Below are 27,594 nucleotides of genomic sequence, written 5' to 3' on the forward strand. Positions count from 1 at the left end.
TAAAATCATCAATTTATCCATAAATCATTGATGAATTTAAGCGATTAACAAACACACAACATACATATCATACACTTGGATAGATAAATTATCTTGACCGTTTGTGCAATCGAACCAGGAAAACTCCACACGAAAGTGTTTTACTCGGCGCTTCTACTACCTGGGCCGCTCTTTAATCATACACATTTTTAGACATTTGAAAAATGTGATTAGGTGAAATTTTAAAAACCGGTGGGGTCATTAAGGGCCAAAAAATTCAATTTAATGGAATGAATTGTTAGGATGAATTGAAATAAACTTTCAAATTTTCAATTCATGGGCTTTTTGTGAGAATGAGCTGGAGGAAGTTTTTCAAACTGTTGAAAATTCTTCCAAACCGCTTTTAAATTTTACTATTAAAAGCAATTAAGAAGCAATTTATTTTTTAATTTTTCTTTTTAAATTTTTCTCCTCGTCCATGCGTGTGTGTGCGTGTGTGTGTGTGCGTGTGTGTGTGTGCAAAAATTTATATAAATATACACGCACGCATACACACACACATTACGTGCCCATCACATACACATATACATATATGCACGCACACACACATACACTACTCACACATATGAAGGCACATAAACACACATATGTTTACATACATTTATATTTACACACACACACACACACACATACACACACATACAGATACACACAAACATACTAGCCTACAGCGTTCATATTTATTTTATTAACTCAAAATAAATCTAATTAATTTCACGAAAAAATAAAATTCTACACGAGGTGGCGTACCCATGGAATGAAGATGACTTGTTCCTAAGGACAACCCTGATCTACGTCATCATCTTTGTCGTCGGTGTCGTCGGGAATGTGGCCGTCATCTCCAATTTGTGTCTGGTCCGTGCTGGAAGGAGAAGGGATTCCCTCTTCAATAAGTCTACAGGGTCTTTTGTGGTCCGTTCTTCATGTGTCTTTGTTGTCGTCGTTGTTGTTGTTGTTGTCTTTGTTATCGTCGTTATTGTTGTTGTCGATGGTGTTGTTGTTGTCGTGTTGTCGATGGTGTTGTTGTTGATGGTGTTGGTGTTGATGTTGTTGTTGCTGTTGTTGTTTTTGATGTGTGTTTGTTGATGGTAGTGATGGTGGTGTGATGATGATGATGACGATACGATGATGATGATGATTTATTGTTGAAGTTCATTTTAACTTATAAAATATTACTGTTACGGCGGCTCCCATTGCTCTCAACGTTATTGCCATTTAAACGTAGGTGAGTTTGGTGTCGGCTGATCTAATTTTCTTATTGGTCTGCGTCCCTTACGAAGTAGGTCATAGGTTAAGCCACAGCTGGGTCGGGTCAAGGTTCATGTGTAAGCTGTACTACTTTGTCGAGATGCTGGCCTCGTCCGGGAGTGTTATCAATCTGGCCGTCATATCAATCGAGAGGTTTGTGATGGATGGATGGATGGTTGGGTGGATGGATGGGTGGATAAATGATTGAGTGGATGAGTGTCTGAATGAATGAATGAACGAACGAACGTACGAACAAACGAACGAATGAATGAATGAATAAACGAATAAATGAATGAATGTTCATTTGAAAATTAAATTGATGAATGGATGAGTGTATGGACGGAAAAGTCTGAAAGATTTTCATATTGCTGATTCTTCCATCATCATTCCCACATTTGTCATCATCGTCGTCATCATCGTCGTCATATTTGACTTCATCATCTTCATCGTCGCCATATTTGACCTCATCATCTTCATCAACGTCCTCTTTTTCAACGTCAGCATCTGCAATTTGATAGTAATAATAATAGCCACGAAAGTATAATCCTTCCTTCGTGTGTGTGTGCGTGTGATGTGTGCGTGTGTAATGCGTGCGTGTGTGAAACGAATACGACATGATTAGAAACATGACCTCTGTGTTATGTCATCTCATGCGGTTATGTTTATGCTGCTGCTGCTGTTGTTGATGTTGTTTATGTTTTGCTTATGTTATTGTTGTTTATATTTTGTGTATGTTGTTGTTGTTGTTTATGCCCTGGTTTATGCCGTCAGCGAGAATGATTTTATTGAAACTGTTAAAAGCTATTCGATGTTAATTTTGGCAGCGCTAATGCAGTTGTTGTTGTTGTTGAGGTTTTTATTGTTGTTGTTGTTGAGGTTGTTATTGTTGTTTTTGTGGTTGTTGTTGTTGTTGTTGTTGGTTAGGACGATGGTGTATATGGTGGTTAACATATTGAAGCGTTGAAGTGACGGTACTTGATTGTGCGTGTTTGTTGTTGTAACCTCTGAGATACATTATAGAAAAAATTGTATTAAAAAAATGACAAAACAACAACAAACAACAACAACAAAAAATGATTGCTAGTAGATTATTTGACGTCATTATTGTGGTGTGAGGTTGAGTCATTTATGTAGCGCCAGTCAAAATAATTAATGTTTGCTCAGAGCTTGGCGATATGGCGATACATGTATCGGTGTTTACGTGTATGTATGTATGTATGTATGTATGTATGTATGTATGTATGTATGTATGTATGTATGTATGTATGTATGTATGTATGTATGTATGTATGTATGTATGTATGTATGTATGTATGTATGTATGTATGTCGTTCTATATGTTTTTATTATTTGCTGAAAAACTTTTTGTACGAACATAGAACATTTCTGTTTAGGTGGCCATACTAGATGAATTTTATATAAATTCTATTATGGTCATCCTTCTTACTTTTAATTTTCAATTTTGAGAAGCAAATAAAATTTCCTTTCGTTTCGTATGTATGTATGTATGAATAAATGTATGTATGTATATATGTTTGTATGCACAGGTATGTAGTGATCGTACACCCAATGAAGGCAAGAAGCTGGTGTACAACGAGGAATACGCGCAAGATCATCATCATAACCTGGCTTGTATCGGCACTATCATCATCACCACCATTTTCATACACTGTGAATGTTCAATTTAAATACTTTCGATTTGGTTGCTGATTGAGTTTCTTCTTTGTTTGAGATGATTTTTAACTTTTTTAAAGATGCTTTTGTTGATGTTGTCATTTTGTCCAGTTGTTTGTGTTGTTTGTATTTACCGCCAGCCAACCAATTACAAAGCAATCCCCGACCGACCGACCGACCAACCAATCACGAATCGACCGATCACAAGCCCTCCAATTGCAAATAAAAAAAACCTAGCCAATTACAAACCAGCCAACCAACCAACCAACAAACCAACCATCCAACCAATCAACCAACCAACCGACCAACCAACCAACCAACCAACCGACCGACAGAACATAAAAACAAGCGTCTTCTACAACTTCACCACCTTCATAAGCATCCCGATCTGTGCCAACAACAACTTCAATGATACGATTGGATACATATTCTCCTGCTACAAGTTCGGCGTTCTCTTTCTCATACCAGTAGCTGTGCTCTCTTTCTGCTATGTTACCATCGTAAAAGTACTCTGGTCAAGTGCTAGATTTTTAAGCACTATGACACAGGCGAGTGTCGTACAGTTTAGGTGAGTATGATGATTGATGACGATGCTGATGATGATTGTGTTGTTGTTGTTGATGATGGTTATGATAATAGTGTTGATGATGGTTATAATAATAGTGATGATGATTGTGTTGTTGTTGTTGAAGATGGTGATAATGGTAATTAATTAATAATATTTTCTCAAAGATTTAAACCGATCTTCATCCAATCATGTTTCGCATAATAATATTTTAAAAATCATCAGCCAATCACATTTCTCCTTTTTAAAATTTAAAAAAAAACATTCGACCAATTGTATCTGTCCAATTGAAACTTTAAAAAAACTTTCAACCAACCGTAGCAATCAAACAAAAAAAAAACCCAGCATCTTACTTACTTAACCATCGAATCGCATCTCTACATTTCCCTAAGTGCCAAGCGGTCGGACAAACAGACGGCCAATCGTCTGCATCACGTGACCATCGACGTCACGTCATCGTCAACTAATAATAATAACAACAACAATAATAATAATAATAATCAACAACAACAACAACAACAACGTCATCAAGAAACTATCGTAGAATCACGTAAAAAGGTGATTACCGTGGCGAAATTGAAATCTTGATGATGATTGTGAGGAGGATGATGATTGTGATGAGGATTGTGATGATGATAATGATGATTGGGATGATGATTATCATTGTGATGATGATGGTAATGATTATGATTTTGTTGATGAGGATGATGATGATCGTGATGATGATAATGACGATTACGAAACGCGATGGTAATGATGCGATAGCGAGCTCTTGAAATTAATGAGCTAATTTTACTGTGATTAACGCTTACAATTAGCGAATTGACTGATCCACACACGTATGCATATGCACACATGTATCAGAATATAAGAAATTATAAAAGAATAATAATAAAAAGAATAATAAGACGCGCGCACACACACACAAACGCATGTGTACAATCACACACCCACAAACTAGGTGATAAAGATGATGATCACAATCGTGGTGGCATTTTATGTATGCTGGGGTCCGTGTATGGCACTCGACCTACTCAAGGCTTTCCCGCCCTATTTCATGCACACTAATGGAACTTTTGAAGTACAGGTTATGCTTGATATATTTTTGTTCATGTGTGTGTGCGTGCGTGCGTGCGTGTGTGTGTTGTTTAGTTTTATGAAAGATTTTTAAATTTTGAAAAAACCATTGACAACAATTTCCCTTTTAACAAACAAAACTTCTTACACATCGTCCACTTCAAAGGCCTTCATAGAGTATTTGCCGTACGTGCACAGTTGCATCAACCCTTTCATATTTGCCTACATCAGTAGTAGCCACAAAAGCAGCAACGACAGCAGCAGCAGCAACACACTTTTGAAAATACTTCTCTTCATATTTTGTTGTTCTGGCAGTAGCAGATGCGGCCTCAGAAACAGAAAACAACGTAGAAGACCTCACAGCATCAACTGTCGTGACGTCATCAAAAACACAACCACCTGTGAAACTGACGTTAATTAGTTGATGTAACTGACGTCATCGATGAACGATTACGTCACCGATCCACGTCAACTAACTAATTAGCGTAGCCACGTAGCAGTCGAAGACTACCTTAGAACCAAACAATGCGACAACTAATAAGGAGAATGAGGGGGAAAAAAATTGATATCATCTTCTAATAGTTTTGAAAACATCGCCTCTGGAGATGTATTCCTCGTTTATTTATATTTGGCAAGCACGCACTTTGAAAAAAAGACATGTATTTAAGATGCATTAGATAGATGATACATAAACAGATATATAGATAGATAGAAAGATGATAGACAGATAGATAGATAAATAGAAAGATAGATAGATATAGATAGATAGATATAGATAGATATAGATAGATAGAAAGAAATAGATAGACAGACAGATATACGATTAATAGTTCGGTGGATGTTGATGAAAACGAACAGGCAGACGAAGAGATGGAAGAATAGCTAAATATATGGATAGATAGAATAACAAATAGACAGATATTGATGAACAGATGGATACACAGACAGACGAATAGGGATAATGATAAATAAATAACAGATTTGTAAGATGGATGGATGGATACATGGATATATAGATCCCGTAAATATCGGCGAACAACGAAAACATATTTTTTTATAAAGTTTCAGCTGCATCGATAAATTTTAACTTTTTAATTTTTTTCACTTATTCAGATCAACAGCATTGAAACATTTATCAACCGGTATACTTATCAATCAATAAAATATTTTATTGAAACATTTATCAATCGATCAATCAATCGATCGATAAACTATTTCAATGAAACATTTGTCAATCAATAAACTATGTTATGGAATCATTTACCAGTCAATAAATTACTTTCGCCAACCGATGACCACCCAACAATTAAATTCACGAAACTTAAAACGGAAATAATTTTTTTTTTCTTTCTTGTGTCCACGTTATTATTGTTTCGTAACTAGATAGATGTCAGACTTCAAAGTCGAAATCAAAATACGGCGAATCGAACTTGTGGACTCTGACGTAGCCATCCTCACCACCGCTGCTGTACCTGTGTTGTCATTATTATTATTTTATTATTTTATTTTCAATATTTGTATAAAATTGATATAAATTGTAATGCAAATACTGAATTTTAACTTTTCAGTCGATTTAACTCTTACTTAATTTTAGTTCTCCATCCACATACACACACACGCACACACACACACGCACGCACACACATATCCATGTCTAACCCTGTCCCATCGGGGTGAAAAGCCACACTGTTGATTGGTCCAAAATGACCTTTGACCCTACCGAATTCCTCCTCAAAGACCAGGTGGTAAAATCGGGAGTCGAACTTTCCGATTCTGGTTGACGTGGTCGTTACGTCCATGGCTTCCTGACCGCCTCCGAGGACAACCTGTCAGAAGAAAATACTAAATTGCTACTTTAAAAATTATAATTAATAATACATGTGATTGTCTGCGTGGTGTCTGTTTGTGCACATGTGTGTATGTAAGTATTGTGTGTGTGAGTGTGTGTGTTTGCGTGCGCGCGTGTATGTGTTGTTATGGAAAAAATGCACCAAAAAGATACATTAAAATCAAAATAAATTTTAAATCTGATTCTGAATAATGAAAAAAAAGAGAAGGTAATAAAGATGTGATCGAACGTGTGGTTTGAGTGGGGAGATGGCGGCCGAGTTGACGGGCCTGTCTGTCTTGTAGGTTTTCATCACGGACATGGAGGTCGTGTCGTATAACTGAATTTTTAAAATATGAAAAAATATATATAATTAATTAATTAATATTTCAGAATAAATGATGAATAGACAATTTTATAACATATAAATTTAAAAATAAAATCTAATCATTGATAAAAAGAAGACCCAAAAACCGAACTATAACACTATAATAAACAGAAAACCATCAGAAACGCCATAGATAAAAAAATTTAGTCCAAAAGTGAACTTCTCAACCAATCCGACTGATGAAAAGAACCTTAGCAGTAAAGTCTTTAGAGGCAGTGATGAATGCATTCATATCTTTGCTCATCTGAATGTCATTGATTTGTTTACTGTGGTCATTGACCTTAACCATGCACATTTCTCTCTGCAAAAAGCAAGAAATAAATAAATTAATTAATTAATTAATTAGTGAATAAATTATTGAATAAAAGTATATACATTTAAAACAAAATTTCATAAGTAAATCCCTATTTCCGAATCCCTAATCAACTAACAGTGAGATCCCATTGGCACAGTTCACCATTTTCATGTCCGGTGATGATCATCTCGTCGAGTGGGCCCCAGATGGCCGCTGTCACTTTGTGATTGGTCATCTCCTTCATCCAGCGACTGTTGTTATCCTCTAGAAGATCATAAGAATATTGACTAAACATATGCAACACACACACACACAAACACAGAAACACACACACAAACACAGAAAGACACACACACAAACACTAACTAAAAGTCTCTGGGGCCCTCAAATCGAAAACATACAACTCGCATTGTTGACCCATTGTTTTGTCAGTGGTGAACATTATCAAGTTGCCGCTAAATGAAAAACCACATGTCCTGATGGCTGATCTTGTGGCATGGTCTATTATTACTTGCCCTACAATTAAAATAAAATATCATTATTATATTTAATTATAATATTCAATTATAATAATATTAATATATATTTATGTGTTGTATATGCATATATAAGTTATATATATGAGAGCAGTATTATAAAAGCAGTTATATATCCTTAAAATGGATGACTTGAGGTGGAGCAGAATTATTTTAAAATGAACAAATCAATAAATGAATGAAATGATGAATGAATGAGTGAATGGACAAATGAATGAATGAATGATTGACAGGCCTGTTTCACAATCCCAAATCTTGCAAGTGTTATCGGCGGCTCCAGTCATTAACTTACTTGTGTCCCCTGCGATTAGTAAATTAGAAAAATTATTAAATCATGATTAATTATCGTCATAATTAATACAATTATATAACATTGTTAATTATAGTTATAAAAAACACATAAACCAAACTCTGTTTTATATAAAAAGATAAATTATGAATTCAGCATATTACCCAAAAACAATGAAAAAAAATCATTGCCAGCCTAAATAAAACAAAAACCTCTGATCTAAAAATAAGGAACCCAAAGATTAAAATTTTAGGAGGGAACTAACATTTAAAACTAAACATAGATAGCCACAGTTATATGATTATATCAATGATATGATATAATATCATCAGTAGTTGACTTACAGTTGATATCAAGGCACCAGACGGCACCCCCGTGACCCTTGTAGGTACCCAATCTTTCCCCATTGATGGAGTACCAGACGTTTGGGATGGGGTCTTTAGCAGAAGAAAATAATAAGTCTCCTTCCCTGTTGTATTTTATCTGAGTTATCGAACGCTCATGTCCGTGTAGCATCAATGGTTTCTGTTGAAAAATGTGTTATGTATAAAAAAAATAATGTGGATTATTAAAAAACATTTATAAATTCTGACCATCAAAAAGCAATAAACAGGCAACAAACAAAATTGGGATTATTCAATAATCCATGCAATCTGCTGTGTTATCACCATTTTTTTATCACAATGAATAATTCTTGTTAGTTGATTTGTTTATCAAATTTAAAAATTAAAATTAAATTAAATTTAAAAAAAACATCACACAATATGTCACCAGGCAGGCAAGCACGTGAATGTGCAAAAAAAATCTCATCATTTAAATTATTATAAAAACGGCATATTTAAACGTTTAAACAATCATCATTATCATCAAAATTAGCCGAATCACTAACCATAATTATACGATCGTCTTCCGATGAGTAAACCAACTCCAAATTGCAAAAAATTAGCGATATAAAACAAGCTCAAAACTGTTTACCATTTATTGTAAGGTAAGTTACCAGCATAAGATATTACCAGCATTAAGACATCTAGCGAACTTAGTTTGTCCAGTTATAAATTATTCACTGAAATAACTAAATTTAAGTGTTAAAGTCTGTTTTATCATAAAATTTAAAAAATTGAAAACGTAAATTTATTATTTATATAACAATATATCATAACAAAATTTATATAAACTAATGTTAATATTTAATATTAACGTTTCAGTCGGTTTCACTTTTACTCATTTTCGTTCTCCTGCATAGGTAACTAACGTATAACTGTTTAAATGAAGTGATCAATTTTTTGCAAAAAAATATTAAGGATAATATTTTTTGCAGTCACAATCTTTAAGCCATTTTACAAATTTAGGTAGGGCTTGTTTTCAATTTTTGTAATTTTAAAGTTTTTTTGCTAAATTTGAATGCATTTTTTGGATTATTTTGTCCTCTTTGGTGTCAATGAAATTGAATTTATTGATCATTCCTATGTAGTATGTAGTAATGTATTGCATATAATATAATATATGTATGTATGCTAGTATGTATGTATGTATGTATGTATGTATATATGTATGTATGTCCTGTCATTCAGCTGCATTCGTCTGCTTCTATATTTAATTTGTCATTATTATTTTTAGATTTTAATTTTATTTTCATTATTTTTAAAATATCTTATTCATTATATGATGACTAAGTTTGTTTTGCTCTACTACTCACAAAAAGGAGTTTTTGTTTGAGTTTTTCATACATATAGTATAGATGTATGTATACTGTTTATAATACAATATTAAATATACATACTCAGACTGTCATACAACAAATAAAACTACATACATGAAAAATATTGTGCTTTTATATATATAAATGTGTGTGTGAGAGTGTGTGCGTGTGTGTATGTTTGTGTGTGTGTGTTTGAGTGTTTGATATATTGGTGATACTCATAATCTAGTACCTAGTTCTAGTTAGATATTAAATTTAAGGATGAAGAAATCAAGGAATGAATGAATGTTGGAAATAAGACGTGCCTGGTTTTCAAATCCACTCTCACAATTTAATTCTAGGTCATCATCACTTAGAGGAGATAATACATTCAAATTATTAAATGAATAAATAAATATATAATTAACTAAATAGAAAAATAAATAATAAATAAATAAAAACAAATGAATGAATACTAATAAATGAATCAAGTTTGGCCAAATCTCAAACAAAACATCATTTACCTTCCTCGTCGTCGTCGTCGTCGTCGTCATTGACATTAAAACTACCAACAAAACAAGAAGACACAGACACACACACACACACACACACACACACACACACATGCACACACATAGAGAGAAGCCAACATGCTTAATGATAACAGCAGCAGCAACAACAACAACGTGAAACCTCTTCAAACGTCATGCAGCACAAACCGCTACACATGATTTGTGATCAAGTCATCTGCGATGCCTGTGACAGCAGCAGAAACCAGCAAAGGTACCAAAGAAAACCCCTAAAGAACCTTACCCTAGCCCTTTATTTCATGACATTCGTCCTATTAACCTGCCTTCTACTGTTCATTGGCAGTGATTACATCAAAAAAACTCTCGTAACAATGGAGAAGAGTCATTCGGTTCTTACAGTTATTTTGTTTCTTTGCTTTTTCATCTTTGTATCGTTTCCACTAACTTGGGGTTACGTGCTACTGAATCTTGCGGCTGGTTACCTATACGGGGTTGTTAGTGGGGTGCTGGTAGTTTCCATGTGCGCCCTGGTCGGGGTCACGACCTCCCATTTTGTCATTCGGCGTTACATGGTGTCGTGGGCGGTTATGGACGTCATTGTGAATAATTTTAGGAATTTGGTGACCGTTATCGAGAGTGACCACGGGTTCAAGGTCGTCGTTCTTACGAGGTTGACCCCGATACCCTTTGGTCTGCAAAATGCCTTGTTTGGGGTTTGTATTGTATGTGTGTTGCACTTTGTTTGTTTGTTTGTTTGTTTGTATGTATGTAGGTCGCCGTTGGTTTGTATGTTGTCTGTGTTTTGTATGTCTGTTATTTGTGTTCATTTTGTGTTGCATGTTTGCCTGCATCGTGTTTTTTTTTGTTTGTAACATATAACATTCTGAAATACGTAAAGATTGTGGAGATGCGAATATGAATGAAGTGAAATTGTGGATGTTGTAGAGTTGCGAATATGAATGAAGTAAAATTGTGGATGTTGTAGAGTTGCGAAGCATCATTAAGGACCGCGAAGACTATTTAAATTTCAAAATGTGCACCTCGCTCGTGTACAGATGTGCCACCTAGAGTACAGATGTGCCACATAGAGTACATAGAGTGTACAGATGTGCCACATGTTTGCCTGCATCGTGTTTTTTTTTGTTTGTAACATATAACATTCTGAAATAAGTAAAGATTGTGGAGATGCGAATATGAATGAAGTGAAATTGTGGATGTTGTAGAGTTGCGAATATGAATGAAGTAAAATTGTGGATGTTGTAGAGTTGCGAAGCATCATTAAGGACCGCGAAGACTATTTAAATTTCAAAATGTGCACCTCGCTCGTGTACAGATGTGCCACATAGAGTACAGGGACTACATGACTGCCTCCATGCTGGGTATGCTACCAACCCAGTTGATCCACGCCTATGTCGGCTCTACCCTTCGATCCATGCAGGATGTCGTCTCTAATAACAACAACAACAATCTGGCCTATTTCATATTTTGCTGTCAGGTTGTTGTCGTTGTTGTTGATGTTTTATGTTTCCGTCGTCGGTGGTGGTTTTGTGGCTATTGTTGTTTGTTGTTGGTGGTGGTGGTGTGGTTGTTTTTGTAGCTGCTGACTTGCATTTATTGTAGTTAATAATTATAACCTTATTCCCTCTGAACAGTTCTTATTAATTGTGGCTCTGTTTGCATTCGTTTCAAGGAAAGCGCAACAACTGCTAGCCAACATATCAACAACGACGATGATGACGACACAACAACAACAACAGCAACAACAACATCAGAACTGTCCACAGTATCGTCTCGCCGTTGTCGTTGACCTGTAGTTAGTAGTAATCGCTTTACCGATAGCTACATAGACGGCAACTTAAACAACAACAACAACGACATTACAAACAACGACTCCACAGCGTAGACGACAACAGAAGGACTGTTCGCTCTACATAGATGTCGTCTCTAGATTATTTTCTTCACGTTGTCTGTCTGTTCGTGTTGATGTATTAAATTATGATTTTGTTGATGTTTTCATCTTTTGTTTACGTTGTCTTATAGGTGCGTGTGTGTGTTTGAGAAATCGAGAGAGAGAGAGAGAGAGAGAGAGAGAGAGAGAAATGGGTAAAGAGAGAGAGAGAGAGATAGAACGTAAGACGGTGTCGCTCAGTGCATACTTAGTTCTTACTTGAGGTGTTTATCTAGTAAATGCCGCTATGAAGAAAAATTTTTCGCATGTTATCGATTAGTAAATTTTGAATGATAGGGTTGCATATTTCTCTCTCTCCCTTTTTCTCTTTCTCTCATTTTTTCATTTGTTCATTCATTCGTTCATTAATTTATTTCAAGTATTTATTTATGGGTATATTTATTACAGACACACATAAATCGCAATGTGCATATTTTGAACAGTTCAAAACAAAGTCATTTGTTTATTGTTACATTTATAACCTTATATAAATAAATTATTAATAATAATAATGTTAATAATAATAATATTGTTATTTATTATTATTATTATTTACGTCATTCACCTTATTTTATTTGCATAATGACCTTACGGAGTTACGTCTTTCAAAAATTCATTCGTGTATTCGTATATACATACTTATATGTATCTGTATGTGCGTTAGTCTATCTGTCTGTCTGTCTGTGTGTTTGTGTCTATCTGTTTATGCAGGCTTGTGTGTATATAAATGCTTGTCCGTGGATTTTCCGATATTCTAATAGAAGTACATTGATTGAGATAACCATGGTATTTGTGTGCGTGCGTGTGCGTGCGTGCGTGTGTGTGTGACATAAGAGTGTACCCATTTGTGTGTGCGTGCGTGTGTGTGTGAGTTCCTGTTCAGTTATTTGTTATCGACTCTCTCAGAGTAGTACTTACTTTTTAGTCACGAGAAATTTTATATCGATTGACTTAAACATATAAAGAAAACCTCCTTTTTAAATTTAATTTAATTATTTTTGTTGGTTTTAATTTATTGCGTTATTTATATCCACATATACCCATATCATACGTACGTGTGTGTGTTTGTATGTGCGTGTGTGTGTGAACGTATATATATGTAATTTCAAATTTTAATTTACTTAAATAATTATATTACTATGGTATTCTTTGTTGTTTTAAAAATGGATATTTCATCTTTTCAGTTTCTTGTTTGGTTTTTTTTCGATTGGTTTTATAGAGATGTTTTGCTCAATTATTTTCACTTCTATTCATTTCTTTAGTTTTTTCATTCATTCGTTCGTTCATTCATTTACTCATTCATCCATCCAATCAATCATCCATTCAATCATTTTGTTTTATTTTGTTCATTCATTCATTCATTCATTTATTCATTCATTCATTCATTCATTTATATTTTTATTTCATTGGCGTGGTTTAAACATGGTTCTCAAATAGTTACATCATTTTCTGCAAACATTATTCTTATGCGTAAGAGTGTGTGTATCCATATGTGTGTGCGTGTATCCATATGTGTGTGTGTGTGTGTGCGTGTGTGTGTACGTGCGTTAGACAATCTATAGATATCATAATTTTTGTTTTGTTTCCACCCTGCATATATAGCTTTTAATTTCATTTGTATTGATATTGTTTCCGAACTACGTATGTGTATGCACCTGTGTGTATGTATGACTTATGTGTGTTTGCATGTGTGTTCGTGCGTGTGTGTGTGAGTATGTGTGTATATATGTGTGTGAGTATGTGTGTATATATATATATATATATATATATATATATATATATATATATATATATGTGTGTGTGTGTGTGTGTGTGTGTGTGTATACGTATTCGTAGAGACAATTTCGAGTATTGAAGGATGGATTCGATGAATTCAATTTCTATCAAGTCAATTTTTGCCAGTAAATAAACAAACAGAAAGAAAAAATATATTTATACACCTATAAGATTTCATAATTGTTATTGACTTTATGATCATATACAATCTTATAACTATCTATACGGTTTGTGTACAAACACACAGTGTGCAAACACACACTCGAACGCTTTCGAGAAGCGTTCGAGTGTGTGTTCGTGGCCCTATCTCCCGAGAGAATGTAGGGAGGTTGTTCTGGGCCGAAACATTTGTCGACTTCTCGATGATTTGGCTCAACGGAGTTCTCACATACATTTAGTCATTATATCTCAATGATTTCTAACCTTATTATTATTACTACTATTATTATCATAATAGTATTTCTAACCTTATTATTATTACTACTATTATTATCATAATATTAATAATAATAGTAAGTATTATTATTGTTGTTGTTCTTTATAATATTCACCATAATAACATTTTATTATTAATATGATTAATTATTATTATCATTCGTTATAATTACGTATTTACATAAGAGACATTGCAATTGATATTGAAGCGTGATAATAATAATAATAATTATTATTATGGTTATTGACAATAATAATTATTATTATTGTTATTATTGTGATAAATTATTATATTGGCTGCCACTTATCAATATTTTTATTAGCTCTAGTTTACACCGCGTGTGTGCAATATGTGTCCATTCATTTATTACTTCATTCGTTTCTCTTTTGTTCATTTATTCGTTCATTTCTCCATTCATTCATTCTTCCATTCATTCATTCACTCTTCCATTCATTCATTCATTCATTCATTCATTCATTCATTCATTCACTCATTTACTTTTGCTTGGACCAACCATAGAAAGCTTCAATTCGTATTATTCCAAATGGTCACATCATATGATTTTTCTCGTTAAATGATGTTTAATACCAATTTTTAAGGGTTATATTTATATATAAGTGTGTATGTGCATGTGTGTGTATGTGTGTTATATACGGCATCCTTGTTTTAAAATTTGAACAATTACACCAACCAAAAGCCATTCATTCACTTATATAGTCATCCATTCGCTGGTAGTACATTCATTCATTCAATCATTCACTCATTAATTCATTTAGTTATTCGTTCATTCATCTATTAGCGGCCTCTTGTACATTTACAACATGTAATACATTAATGCTAATGTCTGTCTGGCTGTTGTAAATGTTGAAATAATAAAAACTTATCCTACTCTACTGGCCATCAATTAATAATAAAGTAAACATATAAATGAATGAATGGATAAATAAATAAATGAATGGATGGATGGATGGATGAATGAATGAATGAATAGATGGATGAATGATTGGAAGAATGAATGGATAAATAAATACAACAGGCACGAAGGATTTGATTTCAGTAAAAGAATTTTATTTGCAAAAACAACACTTCAAATTGTAGAATATATATATATATATATATATATATATATATATATATATATATATATATAAGCAATATATGAAAAAATTATTATTATTAGCGTTATTATTGTCACCATTGGATAGCCATAAATATGTATACACTTGAAATACTTGCTGAATGAATGAATGATTGGATGGGTGGATGAATGATCGATCGAATGAAGGAGTGAATTATGAATGAATGATCGTGTTATTGAATTATAGAGCGAACGAATGAATGTATAAACGAATGAATGACCGATGGATGAATGAATGAATCCAATTGTATACATATATTATATCAATTCTTAATGAGGTATAGCTAAAATAATCATCGTCGTCATCACTACTAAATATACTATCATCATCATCATCGTTAACCAAATTTATTATTGTTGTTCTTATTATTATTATTAATGCCCCAAACATATTTTTAAAAAATACCGAAAACTACAGCAATGACAGTTACAAATTAGATTAGCCAGTACGAGACTTCAATACGCAATGTACATTGATACACTGGCGTTAACAATTTTGAAATCAAACACAATAACCATAAAAAATAATACAAAACCATATACATACACACACACACACACACACACACACACACACACACATTTATATATATAGACATTGAATATACATATATATATTAGCACTATGTAAACCATAATGTATGTTTGAAGAGAACCATAGTAAGTACAAACAGTACAATATACAGTGTACACACACACACACAAAGACGTAGTACAATTCAGTACAGTTCATCTAAAGTAAACAAAGACAGACACACACAGATGCAAACAGCGCCACAGCAAAGTAGCTATTAAAATTAACAAGCGGTACTTACAAGCCAGCCCCTCGTGTACTGGGGTTAATGATGCGTGTTGTATATTGTTGTTGATAGATTGCTACTGGGCGGGCGCAATTGTTTGCTCCTTTTCGGCACTTCGATTACTATTTTATTATTATTGTTGTTGTTACTATTATCACTATTATTATTGGTAATGTTTGGTTGTTGTTGTTGTTATTATTTTTCATTTTCATCTTCCTATCATTGTTGCACTGACATTACCAACCCCTTAACCAACCAACCAACCAACTAACCAACCAACTAACCAACCAACTAACCAACCAAACCAATCAAACCAACCAACCAACCAACCTATCAAACCAACCAACCAATCAAACCAAACCAACCAACCAATCATCAAATTTGTGCCATCTAGCAGAACATTTAATCAATTAACTCATGATAACAACAATAATAAAAATGATAAAACAAAATGATTGAACCTGAACAACATTAAACAAACAAACGAACGAACGAACGAACGAACGAACGAACAATAATAAGCTCTACAGTTATTTTTGTTACAATACATAAATATACACGTATATGTATGCTGCCAATAATCAAAGAACGCGATTGATTGCAAAGAGAGAACGACACGCACACACACACACACGCGCGCACATACACACAAACAAAACACAACCAACATACATCCATACATAAAAATAAAACAAGCATACATATAGGCAAACAAACAAACACACACATAAACAAACATACATATAAAATATAATACCAGTGAAAATACATTAAATAACATCAACTATGACAACATCAATAAAAACCATCTCAAAAGTAGTTTAAATAGTAGGGACTACATCCAAATAAAATAATAATAATATAAGAAGAAATGATAAAAAAACACTTAATCACTCGTTACGTATGCACAAATAGGGTATATTTGTACGTCTATAACAATATATGTGTATATGTATCTATACGTATATTTTGTATTTAGGTTTATATGTATGTATTTGTGAATGTTTGTACTTGTGTATGTATGAACCCGTTTTGATGAACAAGCCATGGTTAGGCATGGTTTGCGTATGTATGTATGTGTGTGTATGTATTATTAGAGAATTATTAGAGACATTATATTCTAGCGACCTTTCAAACTTCTCAAAGACGTATGTACGTGTGTATAAATGTATGTGTGTGTGTGTGTGTTTGTGTGTGTGTCCGTGTGCGCAAGCAACCATACCAATAATTTAAACATTGTATCATTATTATTAACGTTTCTGCAGCTGAATTAGCAAGTCCATATATGTTGAAGGTCAGAGTGAATGAATGAATGAATGAATAAGTGAGAGAGTAAATGAATGAATGAATGAATGAATGAATGCATTAGTGAATAAGTGTCTAAGTGAATGATTGAATGAATCAACGAGCGAATGTGTGAACTAATGAGTGAAGAGATTAGTTGAAAGACGAATGAATGAATGAATGTTTAAAAATGAATGAATAAACGAGTGAATGACTGAGCCAACAGATAGAATTAGCGTAGTGAATGAATAAATAAACGAGCATACACCCATTCATCCGTTCGTTCATTAGTTAGTCAGTAAAAACATCACAAAAGAAACAAACTGGTAAAACATCAAAAGCTATTTAGTTATAGTAACAAAATAATAATAATAACAACAACAACGACGGCAACAACATTAATGTCAAAATCAAGAAGAATGAATAATAATAATAACAACAAGGGGAACAGAGACACAACACATATATATGGCCTGATATATTTTAAAATCTTCAACTAACTTAAACACACACAAATAGCCAGTTAGTGGATAGACTGAAGGAACAAATAAAAATAAATAAATGATAGATTAAACATAATAATCAATACTAAAACGCATAAAAGAGACAAACTAACAAAACGAACGAACGAACGAATATATAAAAATCATTGTATACTACAATATATATATACGTGAAACATTAATTAATTCATAATACGCTGGGGAATTGAATGAGTGAATTAATGAATGAATGAACGAACGAACGAACGAAAGAATGAAAAAATGAATAAGTAAATGAATGAATATATATATATGTGAAATATTAATTAATTCATAATACGCTGGGGGATTGAATGAGTGAATTAATGAATGAACGAAAGAATGAAAAAATGAATAAGTAAATGAATGAAAGCCTCGTGTGTTTGAGTGGATGAACGATGAACGATAGAATAACTGGATGGCTTATTTATATGTGTGTGAGTGTGTGCGTGTATGCGTGTTGAAGTGTGTGACGTGAGGATGGCGTGGTCTTGCGCCGTGTGAACCATGAGAGGTGTAATTAGTTTATACCCTGTTGCTCAGATTTCAGAATAGGTTGCAACAAAATTGCGCTTACTCACTCAGAAGCATAAATAACCATATTTACACACGCACGTACGCACACAAGCATACGCATATTCATACATACATACATACATACATACATGCATGCATACATACATACATACATACATACATACATACATACATACATACATACACATACATACATACATACATACATACATACATACATACACATACATACATACACACATACAAACATACAAACAAACAATACAATACAAAGTCACACACACACGCACACATGCATATACAAATGCAAGCAGTATATCTAATGCGACTTAATGTTTACTTTAAATCGAGAAAATACAAATGACATGACGAACATGGGTTAACGCAACAAACAACAACACCAACAACATTAAAGAAACACATCATCATTGAGAAACACACTCGTATACACAAAATTTTATACTGACACAAACACACACACACACACACAAAGACGCACACATATATATAAATATATACCTTCAAGCCACGTATAAATAGAACATTACATTGTTAAATAATTTGCACAAATATAATATATGAATATAAATATATATAAATATATATATATATATATATATATATATACACTTATATACAAATTTATACATACGTATATAAGCAATGTATAAACGAGATAGAGAGAAAGGAAAAAAGAGAAACGCAAGCAGAGTGACCGTGTAAACCATTATTAATACGCATCGCACAGAAATTAACATAAATTTGAATAAATTATAACAACACGTTAATAGGAAAAAATGTTTTAATAGCGTTAATAAGCAACCGCAATGACATTAATGAGAAAACTCCTGGTAACAGCAATCAACCATTACAACAACTTGAATAACAATAATAATAACAACAAAATTGTTATTAACGTTGTCGTTATTATTCTTATTATTATTATTACCGTTTATGAAGACGACGATGATGAATAACAGTCAAAAAAAAGAATCCCATCAGAATAATTAAAACCGCTGTTTACTATTTATACTTTTATAAAAATTAATATTAATTAACTTTATTCAGAGAGAGAGAGAGTTAGAGAGAGAGAGAAAATGTCAATTAGCTAATTAAATATTCAAATTTATTCATATGTGACATCCAATGAAAATGTGTCTTGCAACTGTCCATAAATTAATTTTATATATATATATATATATATATATAATTTTTATTACATTTTATCAAAAAATTCAACGACAAACTGACAAATAATTAATTATATATAAACTGTTTTAGTTGAAACTAAATGATGATGAAACAAAATGATTAAGAACGCGCGCACGCACGCACACACACACACACACACACACACACACACACACACACACACACACACGGTGACACACATACACACATACACGCACAAATATAATATATATGTATATACATTTATTGATAAAAATCACAGCATGTTCCGCTTTGGTTAGCTTCTTATTTGATTTTTCGATTTTTCTAACGGTAGATCGTAAATCGTTGACAAGTTTCTTGAGTTCAAGACCAAACTTAAACCAAAATTAAGCATGATAGAACATTTAAGCATGAATGATAGAACAAAAAAGCTTTTTTCGGTATTCCTATACCATCTTCGGTGCTCTACAATTAGAAAAATTTAAAACTTAAACAGGGAGCTAGCTAAAGCAGGACATGCTGTGATTTTCATCAATAATTGCATTCTTCTCTTAATCCAATACATACATTTATATACATGCATATATGTATGTAGATAATATAAACATATACACATACATACACACACACATACCGTACCTCCATATCATATCAACATATATATACAAAACCATATATATATATATATATATATATATATATATATATATATATATATATATACATACTGAGAAGTCTGTCAAAACGTGTTACGATTGTTGTTGTAACTGTTCAGATAACACACATAATAATAATAATAATAATTATAATAATAACAATAGAAATAATTATATACATATATTAATGTGTAATACATTTTTATTAAAAAGCATTGTTGTTGTTGTCAAATGACAAAGAACGGAATAACGAGAATAATAATAATAATAATAAAAACCAAATATACAATGAAGTTATTGTTATTATTATTATTTTAAAAAATTGGTAAAATGGTAAAGGAATCTGTCCACAATGAGGTAGAATATTTTATATATATATATATATATATATATATATATATATATATATATATTATTAATTATTATTATTGTTATTTATTATTATTATTATTACCATTATTAAAAACAGGAGCGAGAAAAGAGCAATGAAGAAAATGATGATTACTAACTAACATTATATATACATACGTGTGTACATTGAAGGAACTTATTTTCGTTTTAACGCATCACGTGGAAAAAATGCAACAAACTAGCAAACGAACGAACGAACGAACGAAGTGAAAGAGAACAAACAAGGAAACAACAGTAACATCAACGATATCCATAATAACATCAACAATAATAAGATTGATAATATTTTAACGTTGTAACAACTAGATCAACAAAAATAATGACAGATAGTATCACGAACGAGCAAACGAACAAACGAACGAACAAAAACAAAATTTACTAACAAGATAACAACAACAAACAAGTAAGAAAAGTTAATATTAAATGTCAAGATAGAAAAAAAAACGAAAAAATAATTATATATACATTACACTTTCCCTCATGTTTATGTGGTTATGTTGTCTAGGAGTTATATGTTAAAAGTTATCTTACATATTAAACTGTGTGTCTACGAGTTTCGCTTTTTATATACATAGTCAGTAAATATGTCTCTCTCTCTCTCTTTCTCTTTCTCTCTCTCTCTCTCTTTCTATATACATATCTATCTACCTCTTGATCTTTCCTTCTCTCTCTTCTCTCTCTCTCTCTCACTTTCTATATACATATCTATGTACCTTTTGATCTTTCCTTCTCTCTTCTCTCTCTCTCTTTCTCTCTCTCTTTTTTTTTCTCTCTCTCTTTCTCTCTCTTTATCTCTCACACAAACACATAAACGCACATAACTGTAGACTGTATGAATAAATGAATAATTAGATGGATGAAAGATGGATGAATGGATGCTGGATTATTGAATGAATGAATGATTGAATGAATGGTTTAATGAATTATTGAATGAATGATTGAATGAGTGATTGAATGAATGATTGAATGATTGATTTACATATAAACGATAAAACAAACAAATTAACGAATGAACGAATGAAGTAATAACTCAATATTCCATGTTACATTAAAATAAAAGCTAAATAAATTAATGAGTGATTGATTGTTTGAAAGAAAGGATGAATAAACAAACGAATGAGTGAATAATGAATGAACGAATGAACGAACGAACAAAAAAACGAATGAACAAAGATAACGTATTGATCGAACGTATGATTAATCGAATGTAACATATCAACAATGCTATCAGTAGTGGTAAGCTTCCTTGATATAAAACAATAAAAAAACCAACAACAAAAATGTTAATAATAATAACAACAACAATTATAATTAATTATATAATTTAATTATAAATATTATTATAATTATGACGAAATCTCAACTCTCCTGTCTGGCATGCGGTAATATATTTTCTTACGCCAAGCGAATTTAATGAAAAAATTTACTCCTATATTCATTATACAAACACACACAAACGCACGCACACACACACGTAGACACACACACATACACACACACAGACCACATAACTGATATGATTATGAGGAAATCATATGACTGTATGTAACATTAGCTGACGATCAATATGACTTACTAATGAAAATAATGAAATGATAATGATAATTATTATTTTTATAACAAGTACTAATATAAATAAATAATTAACTGATCAATTAATGCCAGCGAGTTCAGCATTAACATCGCAACAACATATAACATATAAATAAACGAACGAACGAACGAACGAATGAACGAGCGAATGAATGAATGAATGTACGAATGAACGAATGAAAAAACGCCCGAGCAATAATCCGTTTTTCATCACCTAAACCGAAAAGTTAAAAATTAAAAAAGTACCATGAGTAAGAAACAATAACAACCAAGTTGTACGATGATGCCAGATACAATGATAAGGTAATAATGACCATGCAAATGATAACAATGATTATTCATTCTTATGATGATGAAATAAAATGCCCAATGTGATATATATATATACATATATATATATATGAAAATGTAGGTAGATAGTTGTATAGTGTCAATCGCCGTCCAGCCAATCACGAGTTAGCAAACGTAGGGCAGCACGTCTGATTGGTCAGAGTTCCTTGCGTGGATTCTGCATTTTTTTTGATGAGTGTGGCTCGGGGCATGCACCTCGACGTCCCCGTCACCTTCTTCTTCCTGTGACCTAGTTTTAGAAAAATATATTGGTGAGCGAGTGACCTAAATCATTACAGTAGTGGCGTGAGTCTAAAATTAGAAGGAGGAGTATGTAATGTGATCTATTTATAAACCGTTGAGATTTTTTTTATCTATTTATCCATACATTAATTTAAGAAAAATTTTTAAACAGCATTTCAACATCCAAACATCTAATCAAACATTTATCCATCCAATATCCATTTATTTCTTCAACCATTCGTTGATTCATTCATCCATCCATTCATTCATTCGTGCGTTCTTTCATTCATTTCAGCTACGATGGAAAAAATGAATGTTGTGACACTCACTCAATCCTTTACTCGATTTTTTTTATTGACACATTCATTCGTTTATTCATTCATCCATTCATTCATTCATTCATTCATCCATAAATTCATTCGTTTGTTCATTCATGCATGCATTCTTGCACCTACTAACCAGTCCTACTGTGAATGCACCATAGTGTTCCGACGAGTAGGGCGCCAATGCCGAAGGCCCCTATGGCTATCAACACTACAGTCGGTACGGCTATCGTACCTTCAATTCATCGAAAGTGAATGAATGAATAAATGAGTGAGTGAGTAAATGAATGAATGAATGAATGAATGAATGAATGAATGAATGAATGAATGAATGAATGAATGAATGAATGAATGAATGAATGAATGAATGAATGAATGAATGACAAAACTGAAAGGCAATTGAATGAGTTAATTGTGGAATGAATGGCAATGAATCAAACATTATTTAGGTGTATAAATTTAATCATCGCCATCGTCGTCGTTGTCACCAACATACCTTCATTACACTTTCCACCACCATCACCACTTTCGGCCAGTTGAACTTTCTCAGCAACTCCCCCACCATCATCACTACCATCACTGACGTCAGTGTGATGATGATGGTGAAGATGGTATTGATGATTATTTTTGTCACTCATACCACCAACACCACCATCATCGTCATCATTGTGATTCTGGACACTCGGATGATTGTGATTATGATTACTGGGATCGTTATCACCGTGATGGCTCCTTAAATTTTTGTAAGCATCATTAACGTCGTGCATGTCGTCCGCGGCATTCTTATTGATGTAGCCGTCGTCACTGAATTTGCCGTTGTTGTGGCTGTTGTGGCCGTTGTGGCTGTTAGTGGTAATGTTATTGCTGCTGTCGTTGATTTTTCTGCGTCTTGGGGTTTTCGGGGTGGTTGGAGGGGGCGGTCTAGGGGTCTCCTGGTTGCCGAGGAAGTGGAAAATGTAGTTCTCCTGTTGTGTGTGTGTGTGTGTGTGTGGTGTATGTGTTTATATGTATGTGTGCGTGTGTATCAGTCCAGTAATATGTATGTGTGTGTATAGGTAAGAGTTTTATGCTACTAATGAACGAATGAAGTGAAGGCTAACATAAATGTCAATCTCCTTAGTCTTCAAGTAGTCGAAAACTGCAGGTAGAAATATAATGAATTTAAATTAACGTTTGTAATGTTGCTTGGTCGGGATAGAGCAGTAGTAACCGGGTTCGAACGCAAGAATATCCCTGTTTGTGCGTGTGTGCGTGCGTGCGTGTGTGTCTGTGTGCATGTGTACGTGTGTGTGTGCGTGTCTGTGCGTGTGTGTGTGTGTGTGCGTGCGTAACAAATGTATTCACGTAATCTGCCTGTGTGTGTATTGTTGTTACTGTTGGTCGGTTCCTCTGAGAACTATTTAATAGATAAATAATAATAAGAAGAAAAAGAATAATAATAATAATAATTAAAATGGCCAACTCACCATCTACAACAACGAAAGGACCCATGGTAACATTTGTGGGAGGAGGAATTTCAACTTCTTCTTCTTCTTCTTCTTCCTCCTCGTTATTATTATTGTTATGGATGTCTGTATTATTCTTATGGTTATTATTATTATTGTTGTTGTTGTTGTTGTTGTCGATGACGTCATTACGATGATGGCCATTGTTGGCAATATCGCTGAAGAGTTTCGTCAACATTGGAGATCTGCATTTGTCCCTCAGCCCTCTGGCGCACTGCATGGATGGATGGATGGATGGATGGATGGATTATTATTGTGATATTTTGGTGGATAAAAGATTATTTCAATTCAATTCAATTCAATTCAATGGATGGATGGATGGTCGGTTGGTTATTCATTTATCTATATATTCCTTTTTCCTTATTTTTGTTCCTTCGTTCAGTCATTCAATCAATAATCATTCATTCATTAATTTATTCATTCATTAATTAATTCACTCATTAGTTAATTCCCTCGTGCATTCGTCCATTCCTTTATTCACTCATTCATAATTTTATATTCTTCATCCATTCAGCCCCACTAGAAAAAAAAACAACAAACCAACATCCCAAATACACTTCCGAATACACGACACCAGACTACACACCACACGACGCCACACGACACTACACGCACCTGTAGCAGACCAGGCACAGAGTCATGCCTGGATTTAACGCACATAGAGACAGTACACTTGACAACAGTGCTATTATTAGTAACGGAGAGGGGTCTGTAATTATACTGCAGCCCTTCTTCGAGCCACAAGTCGTCGTGGCGTTCGTTGGCCACACCAGCGTGAAACGATGTGAGGTAGTCGTTTAGATTTCTGTGGATTCGATCCTGAGTTAGGTACTCCCCTATTATGAAACCCTTGTGGTTGCTTACCCGCCACTTCCAAGCCAGCATGTCTTCGTCTAACATGCAGCTGTGTGTGTGTGTGTGTGTGTGTGTGTGTGTGTGTGTGTGTGTGTGTGTGTGTGTGTGTGTGTGTTGGGGTGGTGGTCATCATGAATTCACACGACTTGTCTGAAATATATTGACCAACGACACGAAAAAAAAATAAAGAAATAGGAAGGAAAAAAGTCTAACCCATCGCGCAATAGTTCAATTCTCGTGATGTTAGCATCCTCGCTATCACCGGCCGTTTCTGCCCAGCAGTTGTCGAATCTAGCTCTAACAAAGGGCTCCACCTTCACTTCTGTAGTAATAATTATAATAAAATAATATAATAATATAACGCAATAATAATAATTATTATTAATTTTATTATTATTTCATTATTTAATTTTCATTATTATTTATTTTAATATGTTATTGCAAACAACGAAGAAATAAACGAATGATGTGTGCTTCGGGCATATTTTGCGTGGCTAACGCTAAAATTAAGCTTATTTTTCTCTTTCTCTCTTAAGACCAAATTAGTAATAATAATAATAACAACAATAATAATAATAATAACAACAACAATAATAATAAATAAATAATAACAATAATAATAATAACAATAAAAAATACAATAATAATTTATTCACTCGATGTTATCCATGAAATTCAAATTGGATTATAATTCTTTAAATAAGTCTAAGGAGATAGCGAGCAAAACTGGGGGAGAGAGAGAGAGGGGGGGGAGGAGAGAGAGAGAATAAAGAAAGAGAAAAAGTGAGAATGAGAAACGTTGTGTAGGATGCTACAGTAACTGACATAATATAAATTAACAATATCATGTATATATATATATATATATATATATATATATATATATATATATATATATATATATATATACACATCAATGTGATAACATTAGGATGACGGCGATGATGATGATAGCGACAGGTATCTGATACATTGATGATAGATAAATAAATAATCCAACTGATTACATGATACTGAAAATGAGATGATACCATGCTAAAATTACTATGAAGGAGTCGGTGACAGAGGAAATCCTTTTTTTTTATGAACTTCCGAACGTGAAAAAAAAATATATGGACCTCGTAACTCGTTCACGACAAAAAAATTAAAAAATGAAAATTTTCAGCAAAAAAAAACAACAACAACAACAGACAACAACAACAACAATCAGCAAACTTATTCTAAGATCCGCTATCAAGAAGAGAATTTTGTCATTTTTGAGGTTGATGGGGTAGTTTGGGTAGGAGCCATCGTCCCTGTAGCCATAGGCCCTGTACGACACCTCGGTCTGAGGGGGCTGTATCACACGATCATCATCAAAACTATCGTCATCATTATCAACATTATCACCAACACCATAGTATTTATCAACATCTCATCATCATTATAACAGATGTTATAATTAGTAAATTGATCATCATCACTATCTTAATCATCATCATTAACATCATCGTCGTAGTCCTCATCATCATCGTTAACAACAACAACAACGACGACGACGACGACGACGACAACAACGACAACAACAACAACAACGGCATCATCATCATCATCATCATCATCCTAATCATCACCAACTCACCTGAAACAAGATATCGTGCAAGTTATTAGTCTTGCAGTAGATGGGCAAAGTGGTGGGGCTCTTATAATCGAGGAATTCACGAGTACTAGACATGTACTCGTGAATGAGTATCTGAAAATTTATAAATTACTGATAATTATTAATAATTACTGATTATAATTAATAATTACTGATTATTATGACGTAATAATGCTAATGTCAAGATGGAGTTTTCATGTTTATTATTGAAATTACATTTATTCATGTACGAAATGATATAGTAAACTGCCTGTGCATACTCGATATGAAGAAGGTTTT

General features: G+C 33.1%; 3 protein-coding genes across 3 annotated transcripts in view; 1 reads left to right on the plus strand and 2 right to left on the minus strand.

Moving 5' to 3' along the window:
- Nucleotides 1-5,652: 5,652 nt before the first annotated feature.
- Nucleotides 5,653-8,967, minus strand: HELRODRAFT_185422 (hypothetical protein). Its single transcript, XM_009015612.1, has 9 exons — nt 8,829-8,967; nt 8,284-8,464; nt 7,886-7,951; nt 7,481-7,630; nt 7,251-7,378; nt 7,010-7,120; nt 6,682-6,771; nt 6,263-6,429; nt 5,653-6,075 (listed from the first exon to the last, which is right to left on the minus strand). The coding sequence occupies exons 1-9, from the start codon at nt 8,829-8,831 to the stop codon at nt 5,994-5,996; spliced, it is 978 nt and encodes a 325-aa protein (XP_009013860.1). The 5' UTR covers nt 8,832-8,967; the 3' UTR covers nt 5,653-5,993.
- Nucleotides 8,968-10,323: 1,356 nt separating this feature from the next.
- Nucleotides 10,324-12,082, plus strand: HELRODRAFT_169800 (hypothetical protein; the record flags this gene model as incomplete). Its single annotated transcript, XM_009015613.1, has 4 exons — nt 10,324-10,860; nt 11,481-11,642; nt 11,905-11,960; nt 12,046-12,082. 4 exons carry the CDS (start codon nt 10,324-10,326, stop codon nt 12,080-12,082), a joined length of 792 nt encoding a protein of 263 aa, XP_009013861.1.
- A 10,087-nt stretch (nt 12,083-22,169) lies between these two features.
- The window catches only part of HELRODRAFT_190872 (hypothetical protein), a gene marked incomplete at its 5' end in the record, with an annotated part of 12,613 nt that continues 7,188 nt past the window's right edge, over nt 22,170-27,594 (minus strand). Inside the window, 9 exons of the mRNA XM_009015614.1 lie at nt 22,170-23,000; nt 23,453-23,551; nt 23,813-24,281; nt 24,488-24,549; nt 24,783-25,035; nt 25,437-25,725; nt 25,890-25,998; nt 26,892-27,012; nt 27,298-27,408. Of these exons, the coding sequence (XP_009013862.1) occupies nt 22,870-23,000; nt 23,453-23,551; nt 23,813-24,281; nt 24,488-24,549; nt 24,783-25,035; nt 25,437-25,725; nt 25,890-25,998; nt 26,892-27,012; nt 27,298-27,408 (1,644 nt within the window). The 3' untranslated portion in view covers nt 22,170-22,869. The remainder of the gene's footprint in view (nt 23,001-23,452; nt 23,552-23,812; nt 24,282-24,487; nt 24,550-24,782; nt 25,036-25,436; nt 25,726-25,889; nt 25,999-26,891; nt 27,013-27,297; nt 27,409-27,594) is intronic.

Source organism: Helobdella robusta (assembly GCF_000326865.2).
Source record: "Helobdella robusta unplaced genomic scaffold HELROscaffold_16, whole genome shotgun sequence".
NCBI classification, from domain to species: domain Eukaryota; kingdom Metazoa; phylum Annelida; class Clitellata; order Rhynchobdellida; family Glossiphoniidae; genus Helobdella; species Helobdella robusta.

Bases quoted from the DNA above. Each gene is read 5' to 3' on its own strand.
- HELRODRAFT_185422 (XM_009015612.1), bottom strand. The intron at 7,379-7,480 runs GTTAGTGTTTGT...ATGATCTTCTAG, and splicing joins GAGGGCCCCAGAGACTTTTA to AGGATAACAACAGTCGCTGG. The intron at 7,121-7,250 runs GTTAGTTGATTA...TGCTTTTTGCAG, and splicing joins TGTGCCAATGGGATCTCACT to AGAGAAATGTGCATGGTTAA.